The 23,309-nt window shown below is 35.2% G+C and overlaps 1 protein-coding gene across 3 annotated transcripts in view; it reads right to left on the reverse strand.

Moving 5' to 3' along the window:
* LOC149801965 (alpha-1-macroglobulin-like) overlaps positions 1 to 23,309 on the reverse strand; it is a 251,727-nt gene that overhangs the window by 33,806 nt on the left and 194,612 nt on the right. For all 3 annotated transcript variants that reach the window (XR_016420765.1, XM_089956363.1, XM_089956364.1), the window contains 7 exons: positions 21,280 to 21,500; positions 20,133 to 20,345; positions 17,141 to 17,277; positions 13,465 to 13,552; positions 12,487 to 12,555; positions 5,510 to 5,615; positions 3,004 to 3,138 (listed from right to left, as the gene is read on the reverse strand). Coding sequence is in view for 2 of the 3 variants with exons in the window: in XM_089956363.1 (XP_089812489.1) it covers positions 3,004 to 3,138; positions 5,510 to 5,615; positions 12,487 to 12,555; positions 13,465 to 13,552; positions 17,141 to 17,277; positions 20,133 to 20,345; positions 21,280 to 21,500 (969 nt within the window). In the remaining variant the exon portion in view is untranslated. The remainder of the gene's footprint in view (positions 1 to 3,003; positions 3,139 to 5,509; positions 5,616 to 12,486; positions 12,556 to 13,464; positions 13,553 to 17,140; positions 17,278 to 20,132; positions 20,346 to 21,279; positions 21,501 to 23,309) is intronic.

Consider the following 23,309-nt stretch of genomic DNA (forward strand, 5'->3'; position numbering starts at 1 on the left):
AAGCTACTTTTTAAAAACTGAATATTTGTCAAATTAATGAATGTTTTCATATCAAAATGAAAGAAATTTTTACTTTTATTAACACAATTTTTATATGGATTGTGTCACAAAAGCCCATCAAATTAAAAATGTGAGCATAACATGTTACCAAAAGTGATTACAGGATATACTCACTAATTAATAGAAATGTTGTGATTTTAAGGAAAAGCATGTGTTCCTGCAAGATACCCATGCTGCATGGAAAGCAAGAGTTATCATGCACATATTTATGCATTTTGGGAATATAATAAAGTCAGAATTGATAGGAGTGTGTGACTCCACTAGAAGCCCCCCCCATCATGAGAGGCAGTGTTAGTGGGAATGAGTGGGTATGTGTGCATTATTAGTGTTATATGTCATTAAATGTAATATTATTTGTGTATTCATCCTTGTTCTTTGAGAGATTATCAAATTAACATTCACCCTTCCCTATTTTAAGTATCTGACTAAGCGTAGGGGAGTTTGTTGCAGGTTGATACAGCAAATATTGTTGTAGTGCTGAAACATCACAGAGCAGTCATATCCAACGATTTCACAGTGTAACATTTGTTAACAAAATATTATAATGACCGAGTTACCCGCAAGTGTTTGGTACTTTATCTTGTTTATTTCTGTATTCCTGACACATCTGTAGAAATATTCAAATGCTGCAGCCAAATTCTGACTGCCAGTCAATTTCATTTGCAATCAACACTCATCAATGCCCAATTTTTCCATCATTTTCAAACATGATTATGACTGTGACAAGAGTTAAAACTGCCACTTAGACAATTTTATTGCTATATTTAATCCAGACATTTTCCTACAAGTGTGTACCATATGTCATAAAGTGAAAGAGGTATGATACTGTATGGGTGACACAGAATAACACATAGCAACATGTCATGTACATTCAATTACTGACAATTTTGCATTATTCATGTGAAAAACTATAGAAAGGTTAATAGCTGAAGCCTACATTCTGTTGCTTGGCATTTGTTTTTGGTATTGTTTGATTACATAAATGTATACTCGAAGATCTACAGTACTGACAGATTTTAGGATTTGCTCATCCTAATAGGAGAGGGAAAAGAGTGAGAGAGAGAGAGAGAGAGTATGGGATGAAGAGAGAAAAAGAAAACCTATATGGGCCTAAATACAGGTTTAAATAACATACACAAGATGAGATATATTTCCTAAATGCAAACATGCCCATCCCAAAAGAGTTATAAGTGTAATTTTTGTTAATACAAGTGGGAAAAAAATCATAATCTGAGCATAAAAGTGTATCTATACATTACTAGTACAAACACTTAACACCCTTACTTCGTTTAGGCTAACTTATATACTACATGCCATAATTACAGTACATGGGATGAAAAATGTACATTTATTTTTACTAATAACCTGGTCAAAATACTTGGCCAAAATGGGCAAAATCCATGTGGATTAGAAATAGAATACAAACACAAAAGATACTGAAAAATTATTTATGTTCTACACTAGCTTTAATTAGTCTACATGTCTAACTTTTGCAGAATGAAGTCAACAAATTCTGCAATGAGCATGATGAAGTGCCCAATCTGAACACTGTATTGTATCACTCTCATATTCTTCTTCACAACTTTGTAAAGCAGTGTAGAGTTGTTTCTGATCAGAAATGTTTTGAAATTACAAAAGATTCATCTGCTCTAAGAATTTTCAGGCCCAAGTCAAACTGTACAAGTCTGTTTTGCATAATATCTTGCACCATTTTCTTGAAAAGTACAGACTGGTCAACTAGCTAACTTGATTATTAATATAATGAAATTGCGAGGCGAAATTTCAAATGAAAGAAACCTGTCTCCTTTCTTGGAAATGGGTCATATACAGTTTCTATAAATAGAACATTAGGAAATGGGTCATATACAGCTGCTATAAATAGAAGATTAGGAAAGTACATGTAGATCTATGATGGACACGTTAGCTCTTGTGCTATTCTTATTAAGCAGTCTGTCTTGTTAGAATATTCTAAAAATTTTATAATGATGGGAATTAAAGAGATGATAGTATAAGTGGCAAAAACAACTTTATATTGCTTTATTTTAATTTTTTAATGAAGAAAAGCAGTTCCAAAAGTAATATTGAAACTAGCAATGAAGCTGGTATCAACACTGTGGAGATATAATTTTTCTCCCATCAATATATTTCAATATCTTATGAAATATATAATAAATACTTATTTTTATGGCATGACCATTAGGGATGAGCATTGCGTGAATTTCTTACTGCATCACATTGCAACAGAGGTCAGAGTATTGTGATACATATTGGATTATACTGGAATATACACAGAAAGTAGAAAACAATATTAAAGAGTCAGGAAGAAATCAATATTTCAATTAATTTATTCCTCATCAAAATTTCATATTTAATTTCATTTAAAACCAGATTTAATATTTAATCTCATTCTAGTCTCTTGAAGAGAAGAATGATTAGAAAAGATCCTTACCTGTGGGCAAGTCGGATCTACACAAGATAAACTAATTTGCATCTTCTCAACTCTGCCCAATTTGGAAGGATGATGTCAGCAACAAACAAGGGCAGTCATGTTCATTGTCACACCTGCAAACTTCACCTCCATACTGCATTCCTCACAATGTCAAGGTTATCAATAATTTCTATCTTTCTTGGAGAATTTCACCCAAAATTGCTGCCAAATTATGATTTTGCCTTTTTACATCAGCTTAAACATTAGACTTAAGGCCTCACTTTTGTTGTTCTGTGTTTGTTGCTAAACAACAGGCAAGGTATAACACACTATCCATCCATTTTCTCAGTAAATAAATCTAAACAGAAATCTTTCAGTAGAGTGGGAGTTGTAACTGATGTAAAAAGGCAAAAAATTATAATGAAACAAATAAAGATGGGAGTAGAAATTTTACAGAGACAATAACTAAGTCAAATTCTGACATAAAAAAATGATAAAACTCAAATTTGACATACATCTTCCCATAGGCAGTCTCCTTTGCACAAAGTCATCAATCAATGGGTTGTATGGTTCCGATGGCTTGGGGAATGGGAGTTCCTCCTTTGTTCCACAGGTAGTCTTTATGTCGTACAGGATCATGACAGAATCTTCTGCAAAGTAAAAAGTTTAACTGAAGCCACATGGTTTAAACACTGACTTTTATGCCAATCACATTTATATGCTTTCATCTGAATGCCATTTTTAATCCAGAAATAACATTCAATTTGCATCACTGTGCTTGTTATTATGCCATCATTGTTGCCATGTGGTATGACTTGTGTACAGTTCATGTATATACATTTACCTTACTTTCAATTGGTGATATAACCTCAGGAATGTGTATATGGCATAAATTGAGCATCACCTGTAAAGCAAAATGCACCAACAATTTGTATATTTACTGCAAATATTTTCCTACAATCAAATGCTTGTGGAGGATACAGGAAGACTTGAAGGCTAATGTGAAGGTTTAAAAACATTCCCTTGTGTTGCAGCTGCTCTAGTGAATATGAGACATGTATTGGGCAATAACTCTAGCAAAATTGGAGCTGAAAGATGAAACCTTTGGCAAATGGCATCCTATTATGTGTAAGATGTTTAAGAGGTGCAGATCTTTGCTTGTAACAAGCAATATCACATGTGAAGATATCAAGTTATTTGTCAAGGTTAATAACTCTATTCAAAATGGCAATGACATGATATATCACATAAAAGGCACATCTAGGTCTTTGAGACAATGTACATACCAAATTGTAACTGAACATGTTGAATGGTTCCCGAGCTATGCTGGTTACAAATAACATTTCATGTGAATATATGATTTTAATTGTAAAGGGCCATAACTCTGTTCAAAATGGAGCCCATAGTTCTGGAAACTACTGTACACACAAAATTGTAATGGAACAGTTCAACAGTTTCTGAGCTATGCTGTTTATAAAGATCTACTGTAGTGGAGATGTTATATTGATGGAAATTGCGTATTAGCTCCATGAAAATTGGACCATAAAATATAAAACCTTTAAAAGGCACATCTGTATGTAATAAGCATTTCACATACGGCATCGAATTATGTGTAAGGGTTACTAAGTAATACTGGATACAAGTAATGACCCATGTGATGATATGAAGGTCACAGGCCACAAATGCATCCAAAATGGAGTTGACAAGACAAAACCCATAAAAGGCACATTTGGGGTCAGTCGGACAGTGCACACTCAAAACTGCATCAAAATACATTAAATGATTCCGGAACTATAACAGAAATGTAATACTGATGGAGAAGGGTAGTAACTCCATAAAAAAATTGGACTGAAAAGACGATACCTTCAAAAAGACTTGTGTATCTGTAATATGTAATTCACCTAACAAATACTATCTGATTACATATGTGTAAGGGCTGCAGAGCTTTACTGGTTACTAGTGATCACTATAGGATTTCTGCATCATCATATCTCAATGTGCAGCCCTAATAATGGGTTTTCTTAAAAAAAATAAACATAAATTTCAATTTACACATCAAATTCTAATACCATGAAACTTACCTATAATTAGTACCATCTGCTAACTGGCCAAACAACTTGGTCGCATTAAGGCTACTTTATTATAACATAATTCATATCCTTATTTAAAAATTGAATTCAACTTAGAGCTAAAGTAACTAACCCACACTAAGAGGTAAATAATATAACTATCCTTAGTGCTGTGATTTCTTTGATGTTAGGTTTCATCACTTTGATCATTACTGGCTATTGTTACCACCAATAATTATCACGATGATCAAAGATAAATGATAAGAGGCACAGTGTGATATCTGGAAACCAAGAATGAAGAGTCTCTTAGCTAGGATTTCTCTCTCACAGATTACAAAATGTATCTGAAAGGATACCTGACTAACCAGTCAATTAAATGACAAGTTCACATCCTTTATAAAAATTGGGCATTTTGTGTAATAACTACAAACTGCATATGAAAGCATCGATTGTAACAAAAAGTGCAAAATGTTGAGACACTTTCAGTTTATAATGAAAAATGAAAGCAATCAGTCTAAACAAAAAGATAAAAATAAACAAACTAGTTATACATTCTACAGAAAGATTAAAATAAACACAATCAGTTATATATTCTACAGAAAAACAGAATGGATGGACAATGATCATTCCAGCCAGATGTTTGTACCCTGATTTTACTGACAAGGTGGTTTTGTACCACAACTGCTGATCCTTCATAATTATTTTAAATAACACTGATACACGTTTTTATCACACTGATTCCATAACATGTCTGTAATTTTAAATGAAAATATTAAATATTAAAAACTGAGTTACACCTTTCATAATTTACATGTTATTTCTCACATCTGTGTGATAACCCTCCAAAAAGGATACCCGCATTGTAAGGTCACGTTAATTATGTTTTCTTGAACTGTGCATTAAGTGTCAATTTACAACCAGCAGATATCCTTAATTTGAAATACAAACTTACTGGTTTCATAGTAGTCATACACCTTGATGAGGGCAGGTTTGGGATCTGACACCACAATATCAGTCTGTTCTACCTCAAATGCAAAGCACCTCTCTCGACTGTCAAACTGTAATGAAAGAATTTATGATAAAAATATAAAAAAAAGAAAACAAAAGAAAACCAAAATTGTTTTTCCAAGTAAAAAATGCTGCCCAATATGCTTTCTAGCCAAGCTAACACCAAGGATGGATATGATAGGTCTATATTCCTTACACTATAATGGCTTGTATCATGCCTACAAAATATCAACAACACGCAATCTAAATGCATACAACCCATGTCTAAAGAATATACAATTATGTTAGGTGGCAATGTTCTATACATTTTATTGGCAACTCACATGATAAACATGTTATTGCCAGCTCACATGACAAGCATTGTATTATCAGATCACATGACAAACATATTTTGGGCATTTCACACGACAAACATTTTACTGGCAGCTCACAAGACAAACATTTCACTGTCAGCTCACATGACAAACAAAACATTTTACTTGCAGCTCACATGACAAACAATGTATTATCAGATCATATGACAAGCATTCTTTTATGCATCTCATTGGCAACTCAAAAGACAAGCAATTCACTGGCATCTTATATGACCTTTGTTAGCAAGTGTTATGAGTTTAAATTAATCCAACCCATCCCAGGAAGTTGAAGTGTTCTTTTATCTACAAATGCATCAAGACAATCCACCACTGGAAACATATTTAACAATTAGAAAACCAAAGCAAGCTTAAAATATTATTCAAACCAAGCAAAATGATAGAAAACCATGAACTTAAACCTCCCAAAAATTCTGCTTAATTCTATGTCTAATTAGAAGTATACTTATGGCACCTACATGCCCCACCCCTAAATGCAACACTTAACCTGATGGATTAATCGACAGAGGGCTGGATGGGTGAATAGGCAGTGAAGGATAACAATACACCCTTTCCATATTAAAAAATGTGGCATTAAAAGTATTTTACTTGCTCAAAATGAGAATTGCCTTCACAAATTTCAGGAAATAACAAATACTGACATGGGACGCAAATGGACACAGTAAGAGCAATATTAAGATACTGATGGTTTACTGGCCAAAAGGAATTTTTTAGAAATTATGAGAAGGCTGTTTTTTCACTACATTTATTTTAATTAATTTCTGAATATTGAAATCATCTCTGATACTCTTAGTATTAGTATTGGAGGGCCAGAATTGAAAAGAACATGATCGTAGACTGACTCTGTAGTCACAGTCAATACACCACTCCCTCGATAACTCGCGCACATCGGGGTCCAGAAACATCGACCGCACTATAAGCGAGGGGCGAGTTATCGAGGGACCTATAAAATAAGCCCAAAACCAATAAAGTGATTGACGACATAACGTAAAAATGGGGGGGGGGGTAGGCAGATTATACTGTTGAATATTCACTTTATAATCGTTCTGAGATTAGCTGTTAATAAATATCTCTTCATAACGGTGTACTTTATTATTTTCTCATAGGACAACATTAAAAATTTCAGGATAAATTACAGTATATTGAGGCGATCATCGAAAACATTATTCCACGTGGTTTCCGTTCGCTGAACATGTGTACCACTTCACACATTGTGTACTACGTCACTAATTTTTATGTTGAATTGTATACATTCTAGTTTTATTGTTTGAGCCAAATTATAATTTTTTTTACACAAAAGATCGACTCTTTTCGAGAAACAGTGTCGATCGAACGATAGATAGATAGATAGATTTGAATGCGATAGAAGTAAAATGGGGAAAAAAAAACAAGAGTTAATCAGTACTAACATATTTAATTGGTCTCAAATTTAAAACAACGTAAATTAGAACAAGTTAATACTTGCCGTTTGTGCCGCGCTTGACAAATATCAATTCACTTTTTGAAAAAATCAGTTAATTTTTTTTGTGTGTGTTACTCCTTGGTTTCTCTGCCGCCGAGCAAAATCCCCCAGATTTCTCAACTGCATGAGCTTTACGTAGTCAACATTTTGGGTCTCCAGCCACCTTATGGCAATATCAAAATATTTGCTTCCTGTGCAGAGGGGTGGGGGTGCAACATCTGTGTCTGCATCACTTTCAACACTTGTGTTATTCCAGTTAGAATCGTCTTCTGCTGCAAATTTGTTCGCTATAGAAATAATTATAGTTTCATCTGACATGTATGCGGCTGTAGGGCAATCATTGTCAGAACAAATCCACTCCTCCATCAAGAGAAACGCCCATCTCAGGACCATGAGTCTGTACTAATTTCTCCCAAACAGCCTCGGCATTAATGACATCAGTTCACTGAAACATTCGAAGTCACTATCGTCGTCGTTGTCTCTGTTACTGTTTAGCTTTACGTCAAAGGCAGCTCCAAGACGCTTAATCCAGCACTCGAGGTCTCTTGTAATCGATTTTTTTTTTAATGCAACAAACACTTCCCCAAGTTGTTGATCAAAACAAAGCCGGCATGTACATGTAATTAGGTTCTCACAGAAGTACTCACGGGTTTCGATGTGACGGTCGATTGACTCTTTTCATGTTTTCAATGAACAGACTATGTTGTAATTATAATGTTTACACTGAAACGGAATTAAAGGATTAGAACGTGACTTTCACACAGGAAGTCGTTTAATTGGTGTTTATTTCATTCTCTGTTGCCACCTGTTAACATTTACCAGAAGTTTTCATTGATCGCTATTTCACCAGACTGTTTATTTACAGTATAATGACAACTATTTATCCTAAAAACTTACATAATATATGATATCTTTAAACAGAGGTCTCGCTAGGATTTTAAAACTGGGTCTTTCTGCCTCTGAATTAAATCACTAAATATCAGTATATTTTTTCACTCGGCCGCCAAGTCAAAGCCTTTGAACTAGCCGCCTAGCTGTTGCATCATGTTCTTTTTTTTTTTTTTAATGTACTCTTATGAAATAGCAACAGTACATCAAAGAGTCTTTCAGTCACTGAATTCTGTCATTGTAAATATCAGCACGGTAAACTGATCAACACATTTTCCCACAAAGCAGGTGGCTGAAACAGGACCGGCAAATCTTTGAATTTTCCCGCGCACCTATTACATGCGTACGGAGGACTCCCGCCTTTTCTGCGTCCCAGATCAAAAATTGGCGTCCAAATACGCGTAATTAAGCGTTTTCGAGATCTCTGAAATTAATTCTTCTCTAGAACTTGCAAATTTCAAAATATGGATTATATTTTTACGGGCATTAATCACCATTTTCGATAATAAAACGAGCAATGTATCAAGGTTTAATTTATCAATTCTTATCGTAATTTTTTTCATGTTCAGCATATTTTAAAGATATTTTAAATACATTTTCTCTGGAAAAAATCGGGAGCCAAGACGGACACCGCGTTATAAGCGGGATCGCGAGTTATCCGGGCGCGAGTTATCGAGGGAGCGGTGTATATGGAATACCATCCTCTTCTGACTTCGATCTATATTATGCGGCATCAGAGCTGGGTGGTAGGGGGAAAACCTTATCAATAGTAGCAAGTTATGTTTTTCATAGTTAAAGTTAGTTTCATCCACAACAAACTACATTTTACAAGTAATAGTACATTACCTATTACGACTGCTTTGCTGAATTTACTTGTTACAAGGGAGGGAATTTACCTTAATTTACCCATTACAAGGGAGGGAATTTATCTGAATTTACCCGTTACAAGGGAGAGAATTTACCTGTTACAAGGGAGGGAATTTACCTGAATTTACCCGTTACAAGGGAGGAAATTTCCCTGAATTTACACATTACAAGGGAGGGAATTTACCTGAATTTACCCATTACAAGGGAGGACATTTGCCTGAATTTACCCGTTACAAGGAAGGGAATTACCCATTACAAGGAAGGGAATTTACCTGAATTTACCTGTTACAAGGGAAGGCATTTACCTAAATTTACCCACTGCAAGGGTGGAAATTTACCTGAATTTACCTGTCACAAGGGAGGAAATTTACCCATTACAAGGAAGGGAATTTACCTGTTACAAGGGAGGCTGATGGCCTCAAGAAATCTGAAATATCAAACCATAATACTTGCCATTACAGTAGGAGTTTCCATTACTGTCAGCTGGTAGAAGGATGGGCCATGTGTTGTGCCATCCCTATAGGGCCAAACAAAAAATGCCTTCATTCTGATGTACCAAAAAATGAAGGTAAGAGGAAGAGAAAGGCAGAAGGTATAACTTAATTTGAGGAAGTGTGATTCAAACAGGCCCATTATTTAGTAATAGCCCTAACATCATGGGCTTCAATTCTCATGAAAGAACAGTCCCTCTCAATAAGGGACTGACAGGTTCTCTTGACAGTGAGGCCAATTCACCTTGAAATAGTGACTGTCAAAATAGCAGAGGAACACTTAACAGGCAGGAATAGGCAATTTGGACCATTAGGCAGGAATAGGCAATTCAGACCATTAGGCAGGAATAGGCAATTCAGACCATTAGGCAGGAATACGCCATTTGGACCATTAGGCAGGAATAGGCAATTTGGACCATTAGGCAGGAATAGGCAATTTTTCGACCATTCCATCTCTCTTCAGAAACCAAATAACACCATAAAGCTCTAACTGAGCAAAGAGCCTATTGTGATCATTCCCAGCACAGATAAGACTAGGAGAAGCTACTGAATGAAGGTAGCTGATTCATGGCAAGGTAGAGAAACCAAATAGTAATTACCTCAGAACTGTCAATAACCCTTATCCATTGACAAAGCATAACACTTGATTCTTCTCACTGATGCTAAGGAGAGCAGGAAAACAGTCTTATGAGGATCTCAAAGACAGTATCATACATGGGTTAAGGTTTTTTTGATAATACACAAAACATACATAAGAGTTCCTATCTAGGTATTAGTGAGCAAGATAATGAGGCTCAAAATGAGATTACAAAGATGCCAGTAAAGACTTGTGATAAGGTCCAATAGGGCAGTCATGGTAGACAATCTTCTTGGCATGCTTCTTAGGACCCTGAACTGCTGTGAATCCTGTGATGCTATGGAGGGGATGAAACCTCCAAAGAGCATCTCCACCTTATGAAGTACAAACCTTGAAAGATTGCTGTCGTGATCCAACAAAACCTTTGACATCTCCAAGATGGCATCCTTGTGGAGGAAAAGAAGAAGCTTCGCAGAGAACACCATCGACGTGGAGAATACATGACACATCTTCACTACAGACTCAGCAAATGCTTAAGTACTGCTGGAGAAAGTGAATCTTTCTTGAAGAGACAAAAGGAGACTGCCAAATTGAGACGAGCATGCAATAGAGTCTAGGCTTTATTCTTCAATGCCTTCAAGGTTTTAACCTGGAGATCATCTAGGTCGAGGCCAGCAGCCACAGCATAGAAGAAGGGACAGACCACTACTTTTGCTGCATAGTGAATGCTTATCTCTGGAAAAACTTCTGTGTAAGCTCCTAGACCATCAAGAAAATGATGCCCCTGACAGCCTCTCCAGACTGGAAAGAATCTTTTTGCCAGAAGATTTTGGACACATGACTGGGAATGGAGGCAGTAAAATTTGTTCACAACCTCACTCAACATCCAAACTTCCTCCTCTTCCAACACTTGGCCCAACCAGTGCGAATGAGCTAGGGACCCTAGCAGAGGGTAAGGGACCATCACCACCCGTTTCTCTAAGAACTCATTTGAGTCCACCATAATGGAAAGTGTGACATCTTCCTGAGCCCACTCCCAAGGCTGTACAGGACTGTCCATCCCTTATCTATCACTGTAGATGGAAACAACAAAATGAATTGACCTGACTGCATAATGATTTATCATATTTATGAAAGTATTCATCAAGGAATTTAGAACATATAGGTAAATGAAAAAACTTCAACCAAACCAAACTTTGAACATTTTCTCTGACAACGATGTTGACCCCAAAATCAAAAAGGCAGACAAGCAAGAATGGTGTTCACTTCATAATTATTCATGCCAAGTATGAACAATATCCATCAAAGGGTTTAAGAAAATTAAAAACTTTAACCAAAACTTAAATGCAAATTTTCAATAACTGTGACCTTGACCCCAAGGTCAATGGGGTTAGCAAGTGTGTCACAGAATGAATTGTCTTAGCTTCATAGTGACTTATGCCTAGTACATGAGAATCCATTAAAGAGTTTAGGACAAAAATGCAAAAGAAAAACACAAATACCTAACAAACTGTTGCTGGCAGAATAAAAGTGATTCTATGTCTCACTGTCTACTAACAACAGAGCAAGAAAATGTACATCACAATAGTTTCATCAGTATCCTGTTTGGAACAATGAAAAGTAACATATTATCACAGCCTTTCCTTCAGACACTGTTAAATAATCTTTTATTTCTGTTCATCTTTCAACCAGGTAGTCTGCCTATCATGTGTTATAGCTTTTAACATGAACTGAAAACTATGTAGATGACAGTTCAGTCGAAAAGACTTCTAGACAGGTACCTCTCTGATTATGTTTCAATCAAACCCATCAGGGTCCAGCAGCAAGAAATCAACTTTTCTTACTAAAAACACAGGTAATATCTGTAATAGTTTTGTCTTTCTTGTATCAGTTTTCCACAAAAATAAAATATCCTCAAAAATTTCTTTAAAAGCTATTTAAGTACAAACATAAATGTCTGACAAAGAGTAGTAAACAGAGGCGTGAAACCAAAACACTATAAACATCATCAGATCAAAAGTGTCACAATGGGAATAACATACAATATATATTCATGTACAAATCAGGTTCAAGTGCAAATGACAGAAATTTCTGAATGATGTGTAATGCATCAGCAGATCAGGGTCTATGTTATCTGTTCTAATAATTGTTTCTAATCCCAGTGCATTATGGGATGGCAGATCTGGGTCTATGCAGTCTGCAGTTGGACCTGACATAAGTGAGTGTACATGGTACAGTATGATAGATATTTTTTCAATTACTCACCTCATCAAAGTAGAAGTCGACATTATCTGGATTAATCTCATACTTCTGGATCTGCTTTGCTGCCAAAAGCTAAGCAAAGAAAAAAAATAATTAAAAAACCCCAGAAAATTTAGTCAAATTTAAGTCATATACTATAAAAGTAATATTTTAAAATACCACTACTGTTTATAAATAGTGACAACCCAGATCCCACCTCCAAGTAGAACTATTAAAACAGTCTGACAACTCAACTAAGACCCTTTTGCATAAAACTTGTAAAGATGAGAAAATAATTAACCTTATAAAATCCCACCTGCATACACAAATAAAATTCAGGTCTGCCATGGTATGTTTTGCCCAGGTCAAACTTACGATGACATTCTCCATATTACGAATCCAAGTGCCTTGTATGCTATAAACACTAGTATTCATAAAATTGGTCAAATAGAATGCTTCTTAAGTACTTTTTGATGAATAAAGTGGAAAATTTAAGTAGTGTATGTACTTACAGTTAACATTACAAATGGGGAGCAAGAAGAGATAGATATAATGCTTTATGACAAATCAGCTGAAACTGATTTATTAAGAACCACAGTGACAAAATTATTCAGTCACAGAAAGACCTGCTAATCAAAAGAACGTTTGTTCAACAAAATATTAAGGAAATACATGTAACTTCATTTTGCTGATGAGAACTGTTTTTGGTGAAGAAAAAAAATAAAAGATCAAATTTAAAAAAGAATTTATTTGCAAACATGAATATTCTGGAACTGAACCAGGTACTAGCAGAAAACAAATATCGATAATACATGCTAACTTTTGACCTAAATTTACAAGTGTTATTAATCAGTATGTCAAAACTCAAGAACGCATCTTTATGTCCTCATTAAGCGCGAGAGAGAAATCACTCAGGAAAATGCATTCAATGGAAGCAAACTCTAAGAAATAAAAAGAATGATCAAGGAATGATCACAAGTATAAGAGCAAAGTATTTCATACCTCCTTGAGACTGCTTTTAACAGGAATCCATCCAGTGATCATCTTTACTTCCACAATGGCCATATTTGAAAAGTTGGGCAGTGCATATCTGCAATGAGAATTAGTGAAAAAATAAAACCCCAACCAGAAATCACTTCAAATCATTACCGTACCCTCATTTTTCATAATTATTAACTTTTATAACATCAGATATTGCCATGACATTGTCACAAGGCCTCCTCTGCAAGGGGATAGATATAACTTTTAAAACTGTTGTACATATCTACAGGCCATCCTTAATCATATGTAAATATTTCAAGTCCATCTTATATGGTGTTGTATAACATAATATATGTATCTTTGAAAGTCCTTCCTTTGAAAGCCCTTAACAATATACAGGTATCTTTGAAAGTTCTTTCTTTGAAAATCCTTTCATTATATATGTATCTTTGAAAAGACTTACTTTGGGAAGCTCACCATCGTTTAGGATCTCACTTTCTGAAAGCAACTATATCTTAGCATCTGTTAAGCAGCTTGAGTTGGTGTATGTTAAGCATCTGTTAAGCAGCTTGAGCTGGCATATGTTAAGCAGCATGAGTTGGCATATGTTAAGTGTCTGCAAAGCAGCTTGAGTTGGCATATGTTAAGTGTCTGCAAAGCAGCTTGAGTTGGCATAGGTTAAGTATCTGCTAAGCAGCTTGAGTTTGTTTATGTTAAGTAATGTTATGCAGCTTTGAGTTGGCTTATGTTAAGTATCTGTTAACTCATTAACCCCTGGAGGTTCTTGTCATTTTCACCTGAAATGCGAGTACGAAACACATTTTGGGGGCTATTTCTAAAAACATAGACTACCAAGAGATTTTCCATTAGCCTAATGCCTAGTTGAGCTAGAAACATCGTTTTCCATGGTTATTCCAAATGCCCATCTTATCCTACTTTTTGGAAAGGTTCACCTGTCTGTGTGCAGTTCAGACTGGTCTGCCTTAGATCTGACGCCAAAATGTCTAAAATCCAGAAACAAAATCAGATTCCAACCAATGGCAAATTTTGGGTTGAAAAAAAAAAAAAAAATGGGTAAAAAAAATTAGATTTTTCCCCTCTGTATTTTGTAGTGCAACTAAAAGAACCAGATTATTTTGGATCATTGTAGAGCTACATCTAAATTTCTATAATACCACCCACTTTACCATATCATACATGATCTTGATCATACAGAGCTCAGCAGTAGGCTACTACCTCCTGACATGTAAATGCGGTGCCAAGGGTTAATGAGTTAACAAGGATTTTGGAATGTTTTTTTAACAAATTGTCAAGGAATGGCTAAATTTGTAATTTATGTGCAATGTTGCTGCACAAGTGATTAAATACGCAAGGGATATTCAAATTTGGTGACATCATCAAAATTCACCCATTAATCCCTGGAGGTTCATGTTGTTTTCGCCTGAAGTAGGTAACACATTTTGGGGGCTATTTCTGAATATATCGGAATACATTCACTATCAACAGATATTTACCATTAGCCTAATGCCTAGTTGTGTTAGAAACTTTATTTTCCATTGGTTATTTTGCTCATGCATGAACAGAAGGGTAAAAGTTTGAGTTTTGTTTGTTTGTTGCTTAACCATCCAATCATTTTCATATCGAGACCACTCTTTATTCCAAATGCCCATCTTATCCTACTTTTTGCAAAGATTCACCTGTCTGTGTGCAGTTCAGTTTGGTCTGCCTTAGATCTGAGGCCAAAAAGTCTAAAATCCAGACACAAAATCGGATTCCGACCACAGGCGAAATTTGCGTGAAAAATAAAAAGGGTCCCAAAAATTAGGTTTTTCCCTTTGTATTTCGTAGTAGAACTAAAACATCCAGATTATCTGGTATTATTGATGCGCTACATCTGTCTACCTTTCTATAATACCACCCACTTTAGTGTATCATACATGCCCTTGACGCTACAGAGCGCAGAAGTAGGCTACTACCTCCTGCTACATAAATGTGGCACCATGGTTAAGCAGCTTGAGTTGGCGTATGTTAAGTATCTGTTAAGCAGCTTGAGTTGGCGTATGATAAGTATCTGTTAAACAGCTTGAGTTGGCGTATGATAAGTATCTGTTAAACAGCTTGAGTTGGCGTATGATAAGTATCTGTTAAGCAGATTGAATTGGCATGTGTTAAGTATCTGTTAAACAGCTTGAGTTGGCGTATGATAAGTATCTGTTAAACAGCTTGAGTTGGCATATGATAAGTATCTGTTAAACAGCTTGAGTTGGCATATGATATGTATCTGTTAAACAGCTTGAGTTGGCTTATGATAAGTATCTGTTAAGAAGATACAATTTAGCATCATTTAAGCAGATATAGGTTAGTATATGTTGAACAACTGTAACTTAGTATATTTAGTGGCTATAAATTATTATTTGTTGAATGTAATATTTTAACATCTGTTTAGTTGTAGACACTGAAATGAGTAATTTTACCACATCTGCATTTTGTTTACATTTTATTCGCATTCCATCTGTATTCCACTTACACTTCATTGCATCTATCATTCTGCCATTGCTTGTTTATGATCTCAGAAATTCATTCAGATATTGCAGGTATCATTCATTATTTTCTTTCATTTTCACTCATTTGGATTTAAATGGAAATGCATTTCCTGTTGTCATGTGTTCCATTTTTTAGAGTATTAAAGGGAGAGAAAAAAAATTATTTTATTTTGACTAATTAAAAGTGTGTTTAAATTAGATAATTCAAACGCCAACAAAAGCAATTGAAATATAACTGCAGCTGAAAATTTTACTTTTTATTTCATTCTTTCAAATAAAAGCTGTACAGATGCAACCAGAGGTGATGATGTTATCACATCAATTAAAGCCATTTGTTATGTCTGCTCAACAGGAAAAATGTCTCAGAATGAAGTGAAGAAAATGAGTTAACGTAAAGAACCCGATCCTGGATTATTATGTGAAAGGACTTTCAACCATGGAAATCTAGCAAAATCTTGAAAACAAAAAATTTTTATATCCATTCATGAATGGGATTTTTGTTTCACATTTGCACTTGCCATTTTCTTCAAAATGCATTGATCATTTCATTTTCATTCATTCTGCATTCCATTTTCATTCATTCTGCATTACATTTGTATTCACTCTGCACTCTGTTTTATTTCAAAGGAAAAATTACCTGTTCAAGGTCTCTAGCTTTACTCAGATCTGTTTACCAGCTGTAGGTTAGCAACTTTACTTTTTCACCCTCAATTTAGGAGCAACGAGTTAGCATTTGTTTACCAGCCATAAGTAAGCATTTGCTGGAATGAAATTTACCATTTACCCTCTGCTTAGCTGTAAATTAGCATTTGTTTAGTGCCAACAAATTTGCATCCTTTGTAGGCAAATTTACCATCTGTTAAACAGCTGTAAATTAGCATGTGTTTGGCAGATCTATGTATTTGGCAGCTGTATGTGTCTGGCAGCTGTAAGTTTGTATCTGTTGGAAGCAAATTTACCATCTGTTAAACAGCTGCAAATTAGAATGTGTTTGGCAGCTGTATGTATATAGCAGGTGTAAGTTAGAAACAGTTGGAGGCAAATTTACCATCTGTTAAACTGCTGTAAATCAGCACATGTTTAAAAGCTGTTAGTATCTGTTAGAAGGAAATCTACCATCTCTCCAGCATGTGCTTCTCATCCAAGTTGCTTACCTTGCACAGATTCTAAGGGTTCTTCTCTTGCAGTTGTCAATATTAGTCCCTGATGTATACACATCGACCCTGACCTCAAATGAGACTTGACCTGTCTCCTTCTCATCATCCTTGTATATGTTGTATTTCATATTGGCCTGAAAAATTTAAATTCTTCTGTAAATGTTTTCAGCATCAAATGATGAAAAAAAATTATAGGTGCAATGACCAAGTTACAAACTAATCTGTAATAAAATTTGTATGAGTAATTTCAGTGAAAATAAGCTTTATCTGTGTGGGTATGTACAATACTGAGGAATATCAGTGAGTTAACAATGAAAAACAACATACAAAGAAATGTTTGGCATTCAGATCTGAAAACATGATATAAGTACAAAAATACAGTGACCCCGCTATAGTGCGCTTTATTTTAACACGAATTCAGACATAACACGGTCATGGTGTGGCTCCAGAAATTTCATATACATGTATTTTTCTTGTGCAGAAAAAAATTCTTTCTTAAGAAGTACAAAAAAAAAAACAATACAAGATGATTGTGGCTTGGCTCCTGAAATTTTATATGTATTTTTCTCGTACACGAAAAAGTATTTTCTTCTTCTTAAAAGTAGGAAAAAAAACGCACAAAAAGTTTATTCTGGGATTGTGTAGGTCTTTGCAAATGTCGCAAACCTGGATTGTTTTTCCTTATTGGCTGCAAAACATACCATGTGGCTTTTTTATTTTATTGGCGACATTGTTGGCTGTTTATACTTTTATATACAACCATTGGTTTGGAGTGCAGAAATTCAGAGGCCCCATGAAAGTAAGCCGCAAACTGGATATAAAATGCACTGAAATTTATCTATTGTTACAAAAACAAATTCTTTGTCCATATTGACAAACCATCTAAACAGTGCATTGTTAGATCATAATCCGCTTATCTTGACATCTAGCATGAGTTTTGTATCCTGTGAAATACCCGCTTTTATGTTGTTGACATTTCTGGTAACGGACATCAACTGGATGAGGCATTGTCTCAGAATCTATCTTTCATCGGATTTTCGTCTGCTCACAAGTAATTAATATCTTTACAAAAAGACTGACATTTGTAAGTGGATGGTAATAAATTCCTCTTCTTTTCACTCAGAATTAAATCCTTCAGAACACTCATATATTCTGTAATAATTCCCTGTCATCAGAACACCTGCGTCTCTAACGTCCGTCCACCCTTTGTTAATTTTCAGACGCATGCGTGGAAAACAGCATCACGCTGCTACCACAAATGTAAAAAGAATAAATACATCTTTCTTATTGGTTTATTCAATAGGCATGGAGGGACAGTAACTAGAATAGTCCAAACTACGGCCAATTCCCTTTTATAAATGTACCCAGATAAAATAGATTGCTGAAATTTCAAAGGAAACAGATTACCTTTGAAGCACCGACTCATGAAAGCGTACTCAGCAAATGGAAAAAATACCAATCATGGATACAATTATTTGATGTTGCTGCCACAATAAGAAATGGGCATTTGTTTGGTTCTCAAAGCTGTCCTTTAGCAGTGACCTCAATAGCGCATGCACCCTTCATCAAACAAAGCTGACTACAATCTTTCAATAACAGCAAAGAACTTTTCTTCAAAGGAAGTCAGTACCAAACTTAAATAAAAGTGATGGATTTTTGCATTTTCCAATGTGACTAGAACACATTAAAAGTGCTGTGAAAGTTTCCTTTTTGTAGGGAGAATGTTTATGCTTACGAACGCTACCAACGGCGGCTTAAAACGCAAACTAACTTTCACCGACTTGGATTGTGCTATGTTTTTCCACTGAATTCTGACCAATATGACCTGTTACAAAATTAGTGAATATTTTAAAGCAGTGTGTGTGCATATTTTCAATGGAATCACTTGTATTGTGGATTCAATGTATATGATGAGGTTCGCGGGTGAGTACATGGTGTTGATACTCTCTATTCATGCTATACATTAGACATTTATATATAAACAGGATTTACATATATATACCAATTCGTGGTTCTCTAAATAATGTAAACTATTACATATGTCTTCTCTGTTTTCACTACATGTGTATTTCTCATTTAATATGCATCAATTTAAGATGGCAACAGTCCTGATGAAGCACTTATTTTAACGCCCACACTTATTACCTACACCCCTCACTTTTTTCGGGTACATTTTCTTCAGCTAACTGACCTGGCTGCTTATAACACTGTTCATTCTTTAATGCAGTCAGGTTCTATGGCTTCCAACTACTGTGTTATAGTGAGGTCACAGTGTATAGACAAATAAAAAATATAGAGACATAATTCCAAACATTTTATATAAGATATAAACAACTGAAAAAGTCTGAACTCGTGATTTTTGTCATTCTTCTTCCTTAGCTATACAATAAAACCTCCATAGAAAGGACTGACAATCATAAAGGTGAGCACTGACGGGTTAATAATTCTCTAACATTTATAACAATTTTTTACCAAATTATCATGGGTACCTATCCATAAAGGACAATACTGATGGGTTTCTATTTCACAAACATTTAAGACAATTTCCAATCGAAATATCAAGGGTATCTGTCCATAAATTACAAGACTGATGGGTTCCTAATTGTCATATATTTATTATTTTTAGCCACAATACCAAAGGTGTATGACAATAAATAACAAGACTGTTGGGATCCAAATTCTTTTGCATTTATGATTCATTATTAACTACAATATGTATATAAGAACACCAGTCCATAAAGAACACTTTCCTATGCTGCCCACAGGTCCTATATAGACTGGTTTTAACAAGCAATATGAGGAATGAACAACTTGTCCATTCCAAATGAAAAAAGACACTAAAATCTAGACAATCCACAGGTAGTTTGTACAAAAAAAGAGGACATACACCAACTGAAGGAATAAAAACTGCATTAAAGACAACAGAGGTAATAAAACATCTGGATATATCAACCAACTTAAGGAAGTACAATACAGGATTTGTTCTCACCTGTACCATGGTACAGCCCTTTCCATGCACTTGTACATTAAGCTTGGTAGTCTGTGGTGACAAGTCCCAGGTGGTCAACACAAGGCTGTTTGAGTCATTAATACCAGTTTGGTATGACTTACTTGGAGTGTCCACCCTGACTGATATGTCCAGACCTCCTTGGTAGACCAGAGTGGCATACATAGACAGGGCTTGCAAAGCAACCACAGTGTCCTGAAATAAAAAAAAAAACTGTTTATTTCATGCATATCTAATTACGCACCATTACTACATTATTATTCTGCTATGGTGAGAGATTTTCTTTTGTTGCCAAAATCTTTATGAAAGAAACAAAGTCAAATGAATTTCATCAAAAGATACTAAATAATGCAGAGGTTTGGATGGAAGATACAACTTCTTACTGATTTGTTTTTCTTTAGCTGTCAAACTGTATGCAATATGCCCAGAATCAAACTGGTACAAGCCTTTCTATCTCCTGCTTGCCATTGTAATCTTAAATGATACAAGCCTTCCAGCACACACTTGCTATTCTAAGCTTGTTTGTTTTGCTGATAACTCCTAATCCAGCATAGACCCTGATCTGCCAGCACATTATGTGACAGCAGATCTGGTTCTGTACTGTTCACAGTTGGATTCGACTTACGAGTGAATATATACCGTATATCTGGAAGGTCTAATCCAAGTTCCTGCATACTGATGGGTAAATGGTCATCCATCTGAAACCAGGTCCAAAATTAATTCCAGGTCTTACATCACTTGCTTGTTGTAAATTCAGTGTCCAGTTACATTATCAAATAAAGTTTTGTATTTGAGGATAAAAATCCATTAATATTCATACTAGTGTATATACTTGCTTATATAAGTCAAGTCCAACTGCAAACAATAACCCTGACTGTCACTGCATAATGTACTGGAAATTAGGGTCTATGTTGTTTGTTCTCCTGACAACTCCCAACAAAAGCCCAAAGACCTTCTAAATATACTGTATATACTTGCTTATAAATCCAAATGATGTCAAAGTTTCAGACAGGATACTGGAGGTTTTGCTGAATAAGATTTGATGTTTAACCAACCAGAAAATGCACTGCATTCATAGATGTGACAGGATAAATTTTTTTTTTTATGAAATACCAAACAGTCTCCAAACCTGTGTAGAAGAGAATCCTCCTTGAGCATTTCTCTGTTTGGTCAGCCACTGTACAACAGGCTGTGCCGTACTCACAGCACCCTCTTGTCCACCTGCAATGTATGCCATCAACACATAGGCAGTCATCTCGACCTCAGCAGAGGGTGCTCTCCAGTAAAAGTAATTGCTATCCTTTCTCTTCTTCTCCTCCTCTTCTCGGATCCAGTGTTTCTGACCTGGATCTGGCCAACAAAGTAATTTAAACTGCATACAGCCAATGCAAAGTAATTTAAGTTGTATACCATCAATGCAAAGTAATTTAAACTGCATAATTTCAATGAAAAGTAATTTAAATTGCATACAGCCAATGCAAAGTAATTTATATTGCATACTATCAATGCAAAGTAATTTAAATTGTATACCATCAATGTAATCTAAATTGCATACCATCAGTGCACAAATGCTACAGTATGTATCACAGAATGAGCTCACTTATTGTTTTAGCATCAATTCTATTGTGTTGAAGAGGACCAATAAGGCCTAATATCACTCACCTGAGTAGTAATATGTACCAGTTGACCATTATACTAAGCAGGTTAATGCAGTATTGCAAAAATAACACCGTATGTAATTTTTATAAATTTTATATTGTGCTGACTTTTACCTATCTGACTATACTTTGAAAACTATTCTTTCCAAAGATAAAGGCATAACTAATTTGTATAGCCTCCTATTTTTAATCAAATTCATGTATATCATGAAGATATAAACCTATGTACCATGTTTTGTTGAAACTGGATGACAAGTCTAGTTTTGGAGACAAAACAAACTAAAGCCAAACATATTCAATATCATCTCAATATGTGCAGGACTCACTTAACAGATCCTGTCTATGACCAAACCAGAGAAAATTCCAATAAAATAATATATTCAGAGTGTTAGTATCATTTTTGTAAGTTATTGTTATGACTCGACTGGGGATCGAACACACAACCTCCCGCATCCGAGGCAGACTCTCTAACCACTAGGCCACCGGAGCGGTTGTCTTTCTGAGAGATAACAAGCTCTGTCAGTTACAAGATCACCTCAATAATGTGCATGAACCCAGCTAATCCAATTTTTCTAAGCCCATAATGGTAAAATCCAATCTTTCAAGTTTGATTAAAATCAGGTCAGAAATATAAGTGAAAGCAGTCATCTGCTGACATACAGAGGAGACATGATTGACACAGGGCAATACTACAAGCTCACCTGTCCTTGTGACCAGGTTAATCTAAAAATAATATTTTCCGTGCTTCCTAAAGTAACTGATTGAAGTGAGGAAGGATTCCTGTTGTTTCATCTAAGATCATGCCAGTATTAAATCATATTCTAAGTCTGATGAAAATCAGATCAGAAATACAACTTACAGAGTGTTAACAATCTCAGTCAGATGCAAGATCACTTCATGAATCTTGCCCAAAATCACATTCATCTGATATCCTGATAAGATAATCCCACAATTCATGTTTGATCAAAAACTGAATCAGAAATATGGCTTCCAGAGTAAGAAGAAACTCAGCCAATCAGATGCAAGATCACCTCACTAATATAAGTGGGTCTTGCTAACTACTGAACTCACTGAAATCTTCTTCATATACCGTATTTACCATATGTTTTCGGACTGCAACAAATAATTACTTTTTTTGTCGTCCAAATACATATCAAATTCTTTAATTAGGTGTCCGAAAACATACATTTGAAGATAGATTTATCCCCCCCCCATGTCTGTAACGAAGTTACCATTAGCTCACATGACGACGTGCTGCCATGAAGTAAAACAAGTATTTTGTCAAGCACCACGCAAAGGATAATAAAAGAAAATCAGGCATTACTTGCCTATTTTGTCTATGGGATACATGTCCATCCACCAGAAAACACAGCCATACACGTATTAGAGCCACGATTGTGATTGTGTGCATATTTTCCAAAAGAACCGCCATATTACTATATAATCTTGCAATCCACAGTTTAACCCTCTGCTAATCGGTGATCATTAAAATCTACATTAC

The sequence above is a fragment of the Sinohyriopsis cumingii genome, chromosome 4 (assembly GCF_028554795.1).
Source record: "Sinohyriopsis cumingii isolate HCF-2022 chromosome 4, ASM2855479v2, whole genome shotgun sequence".
Taxonomy (NCBI): Eukaryota; Metazoa; Mollusca; class Bivalvia; order Unionida; family Unionidae; genus Sinohyriopsis; species Sinohyriopsis cumingii.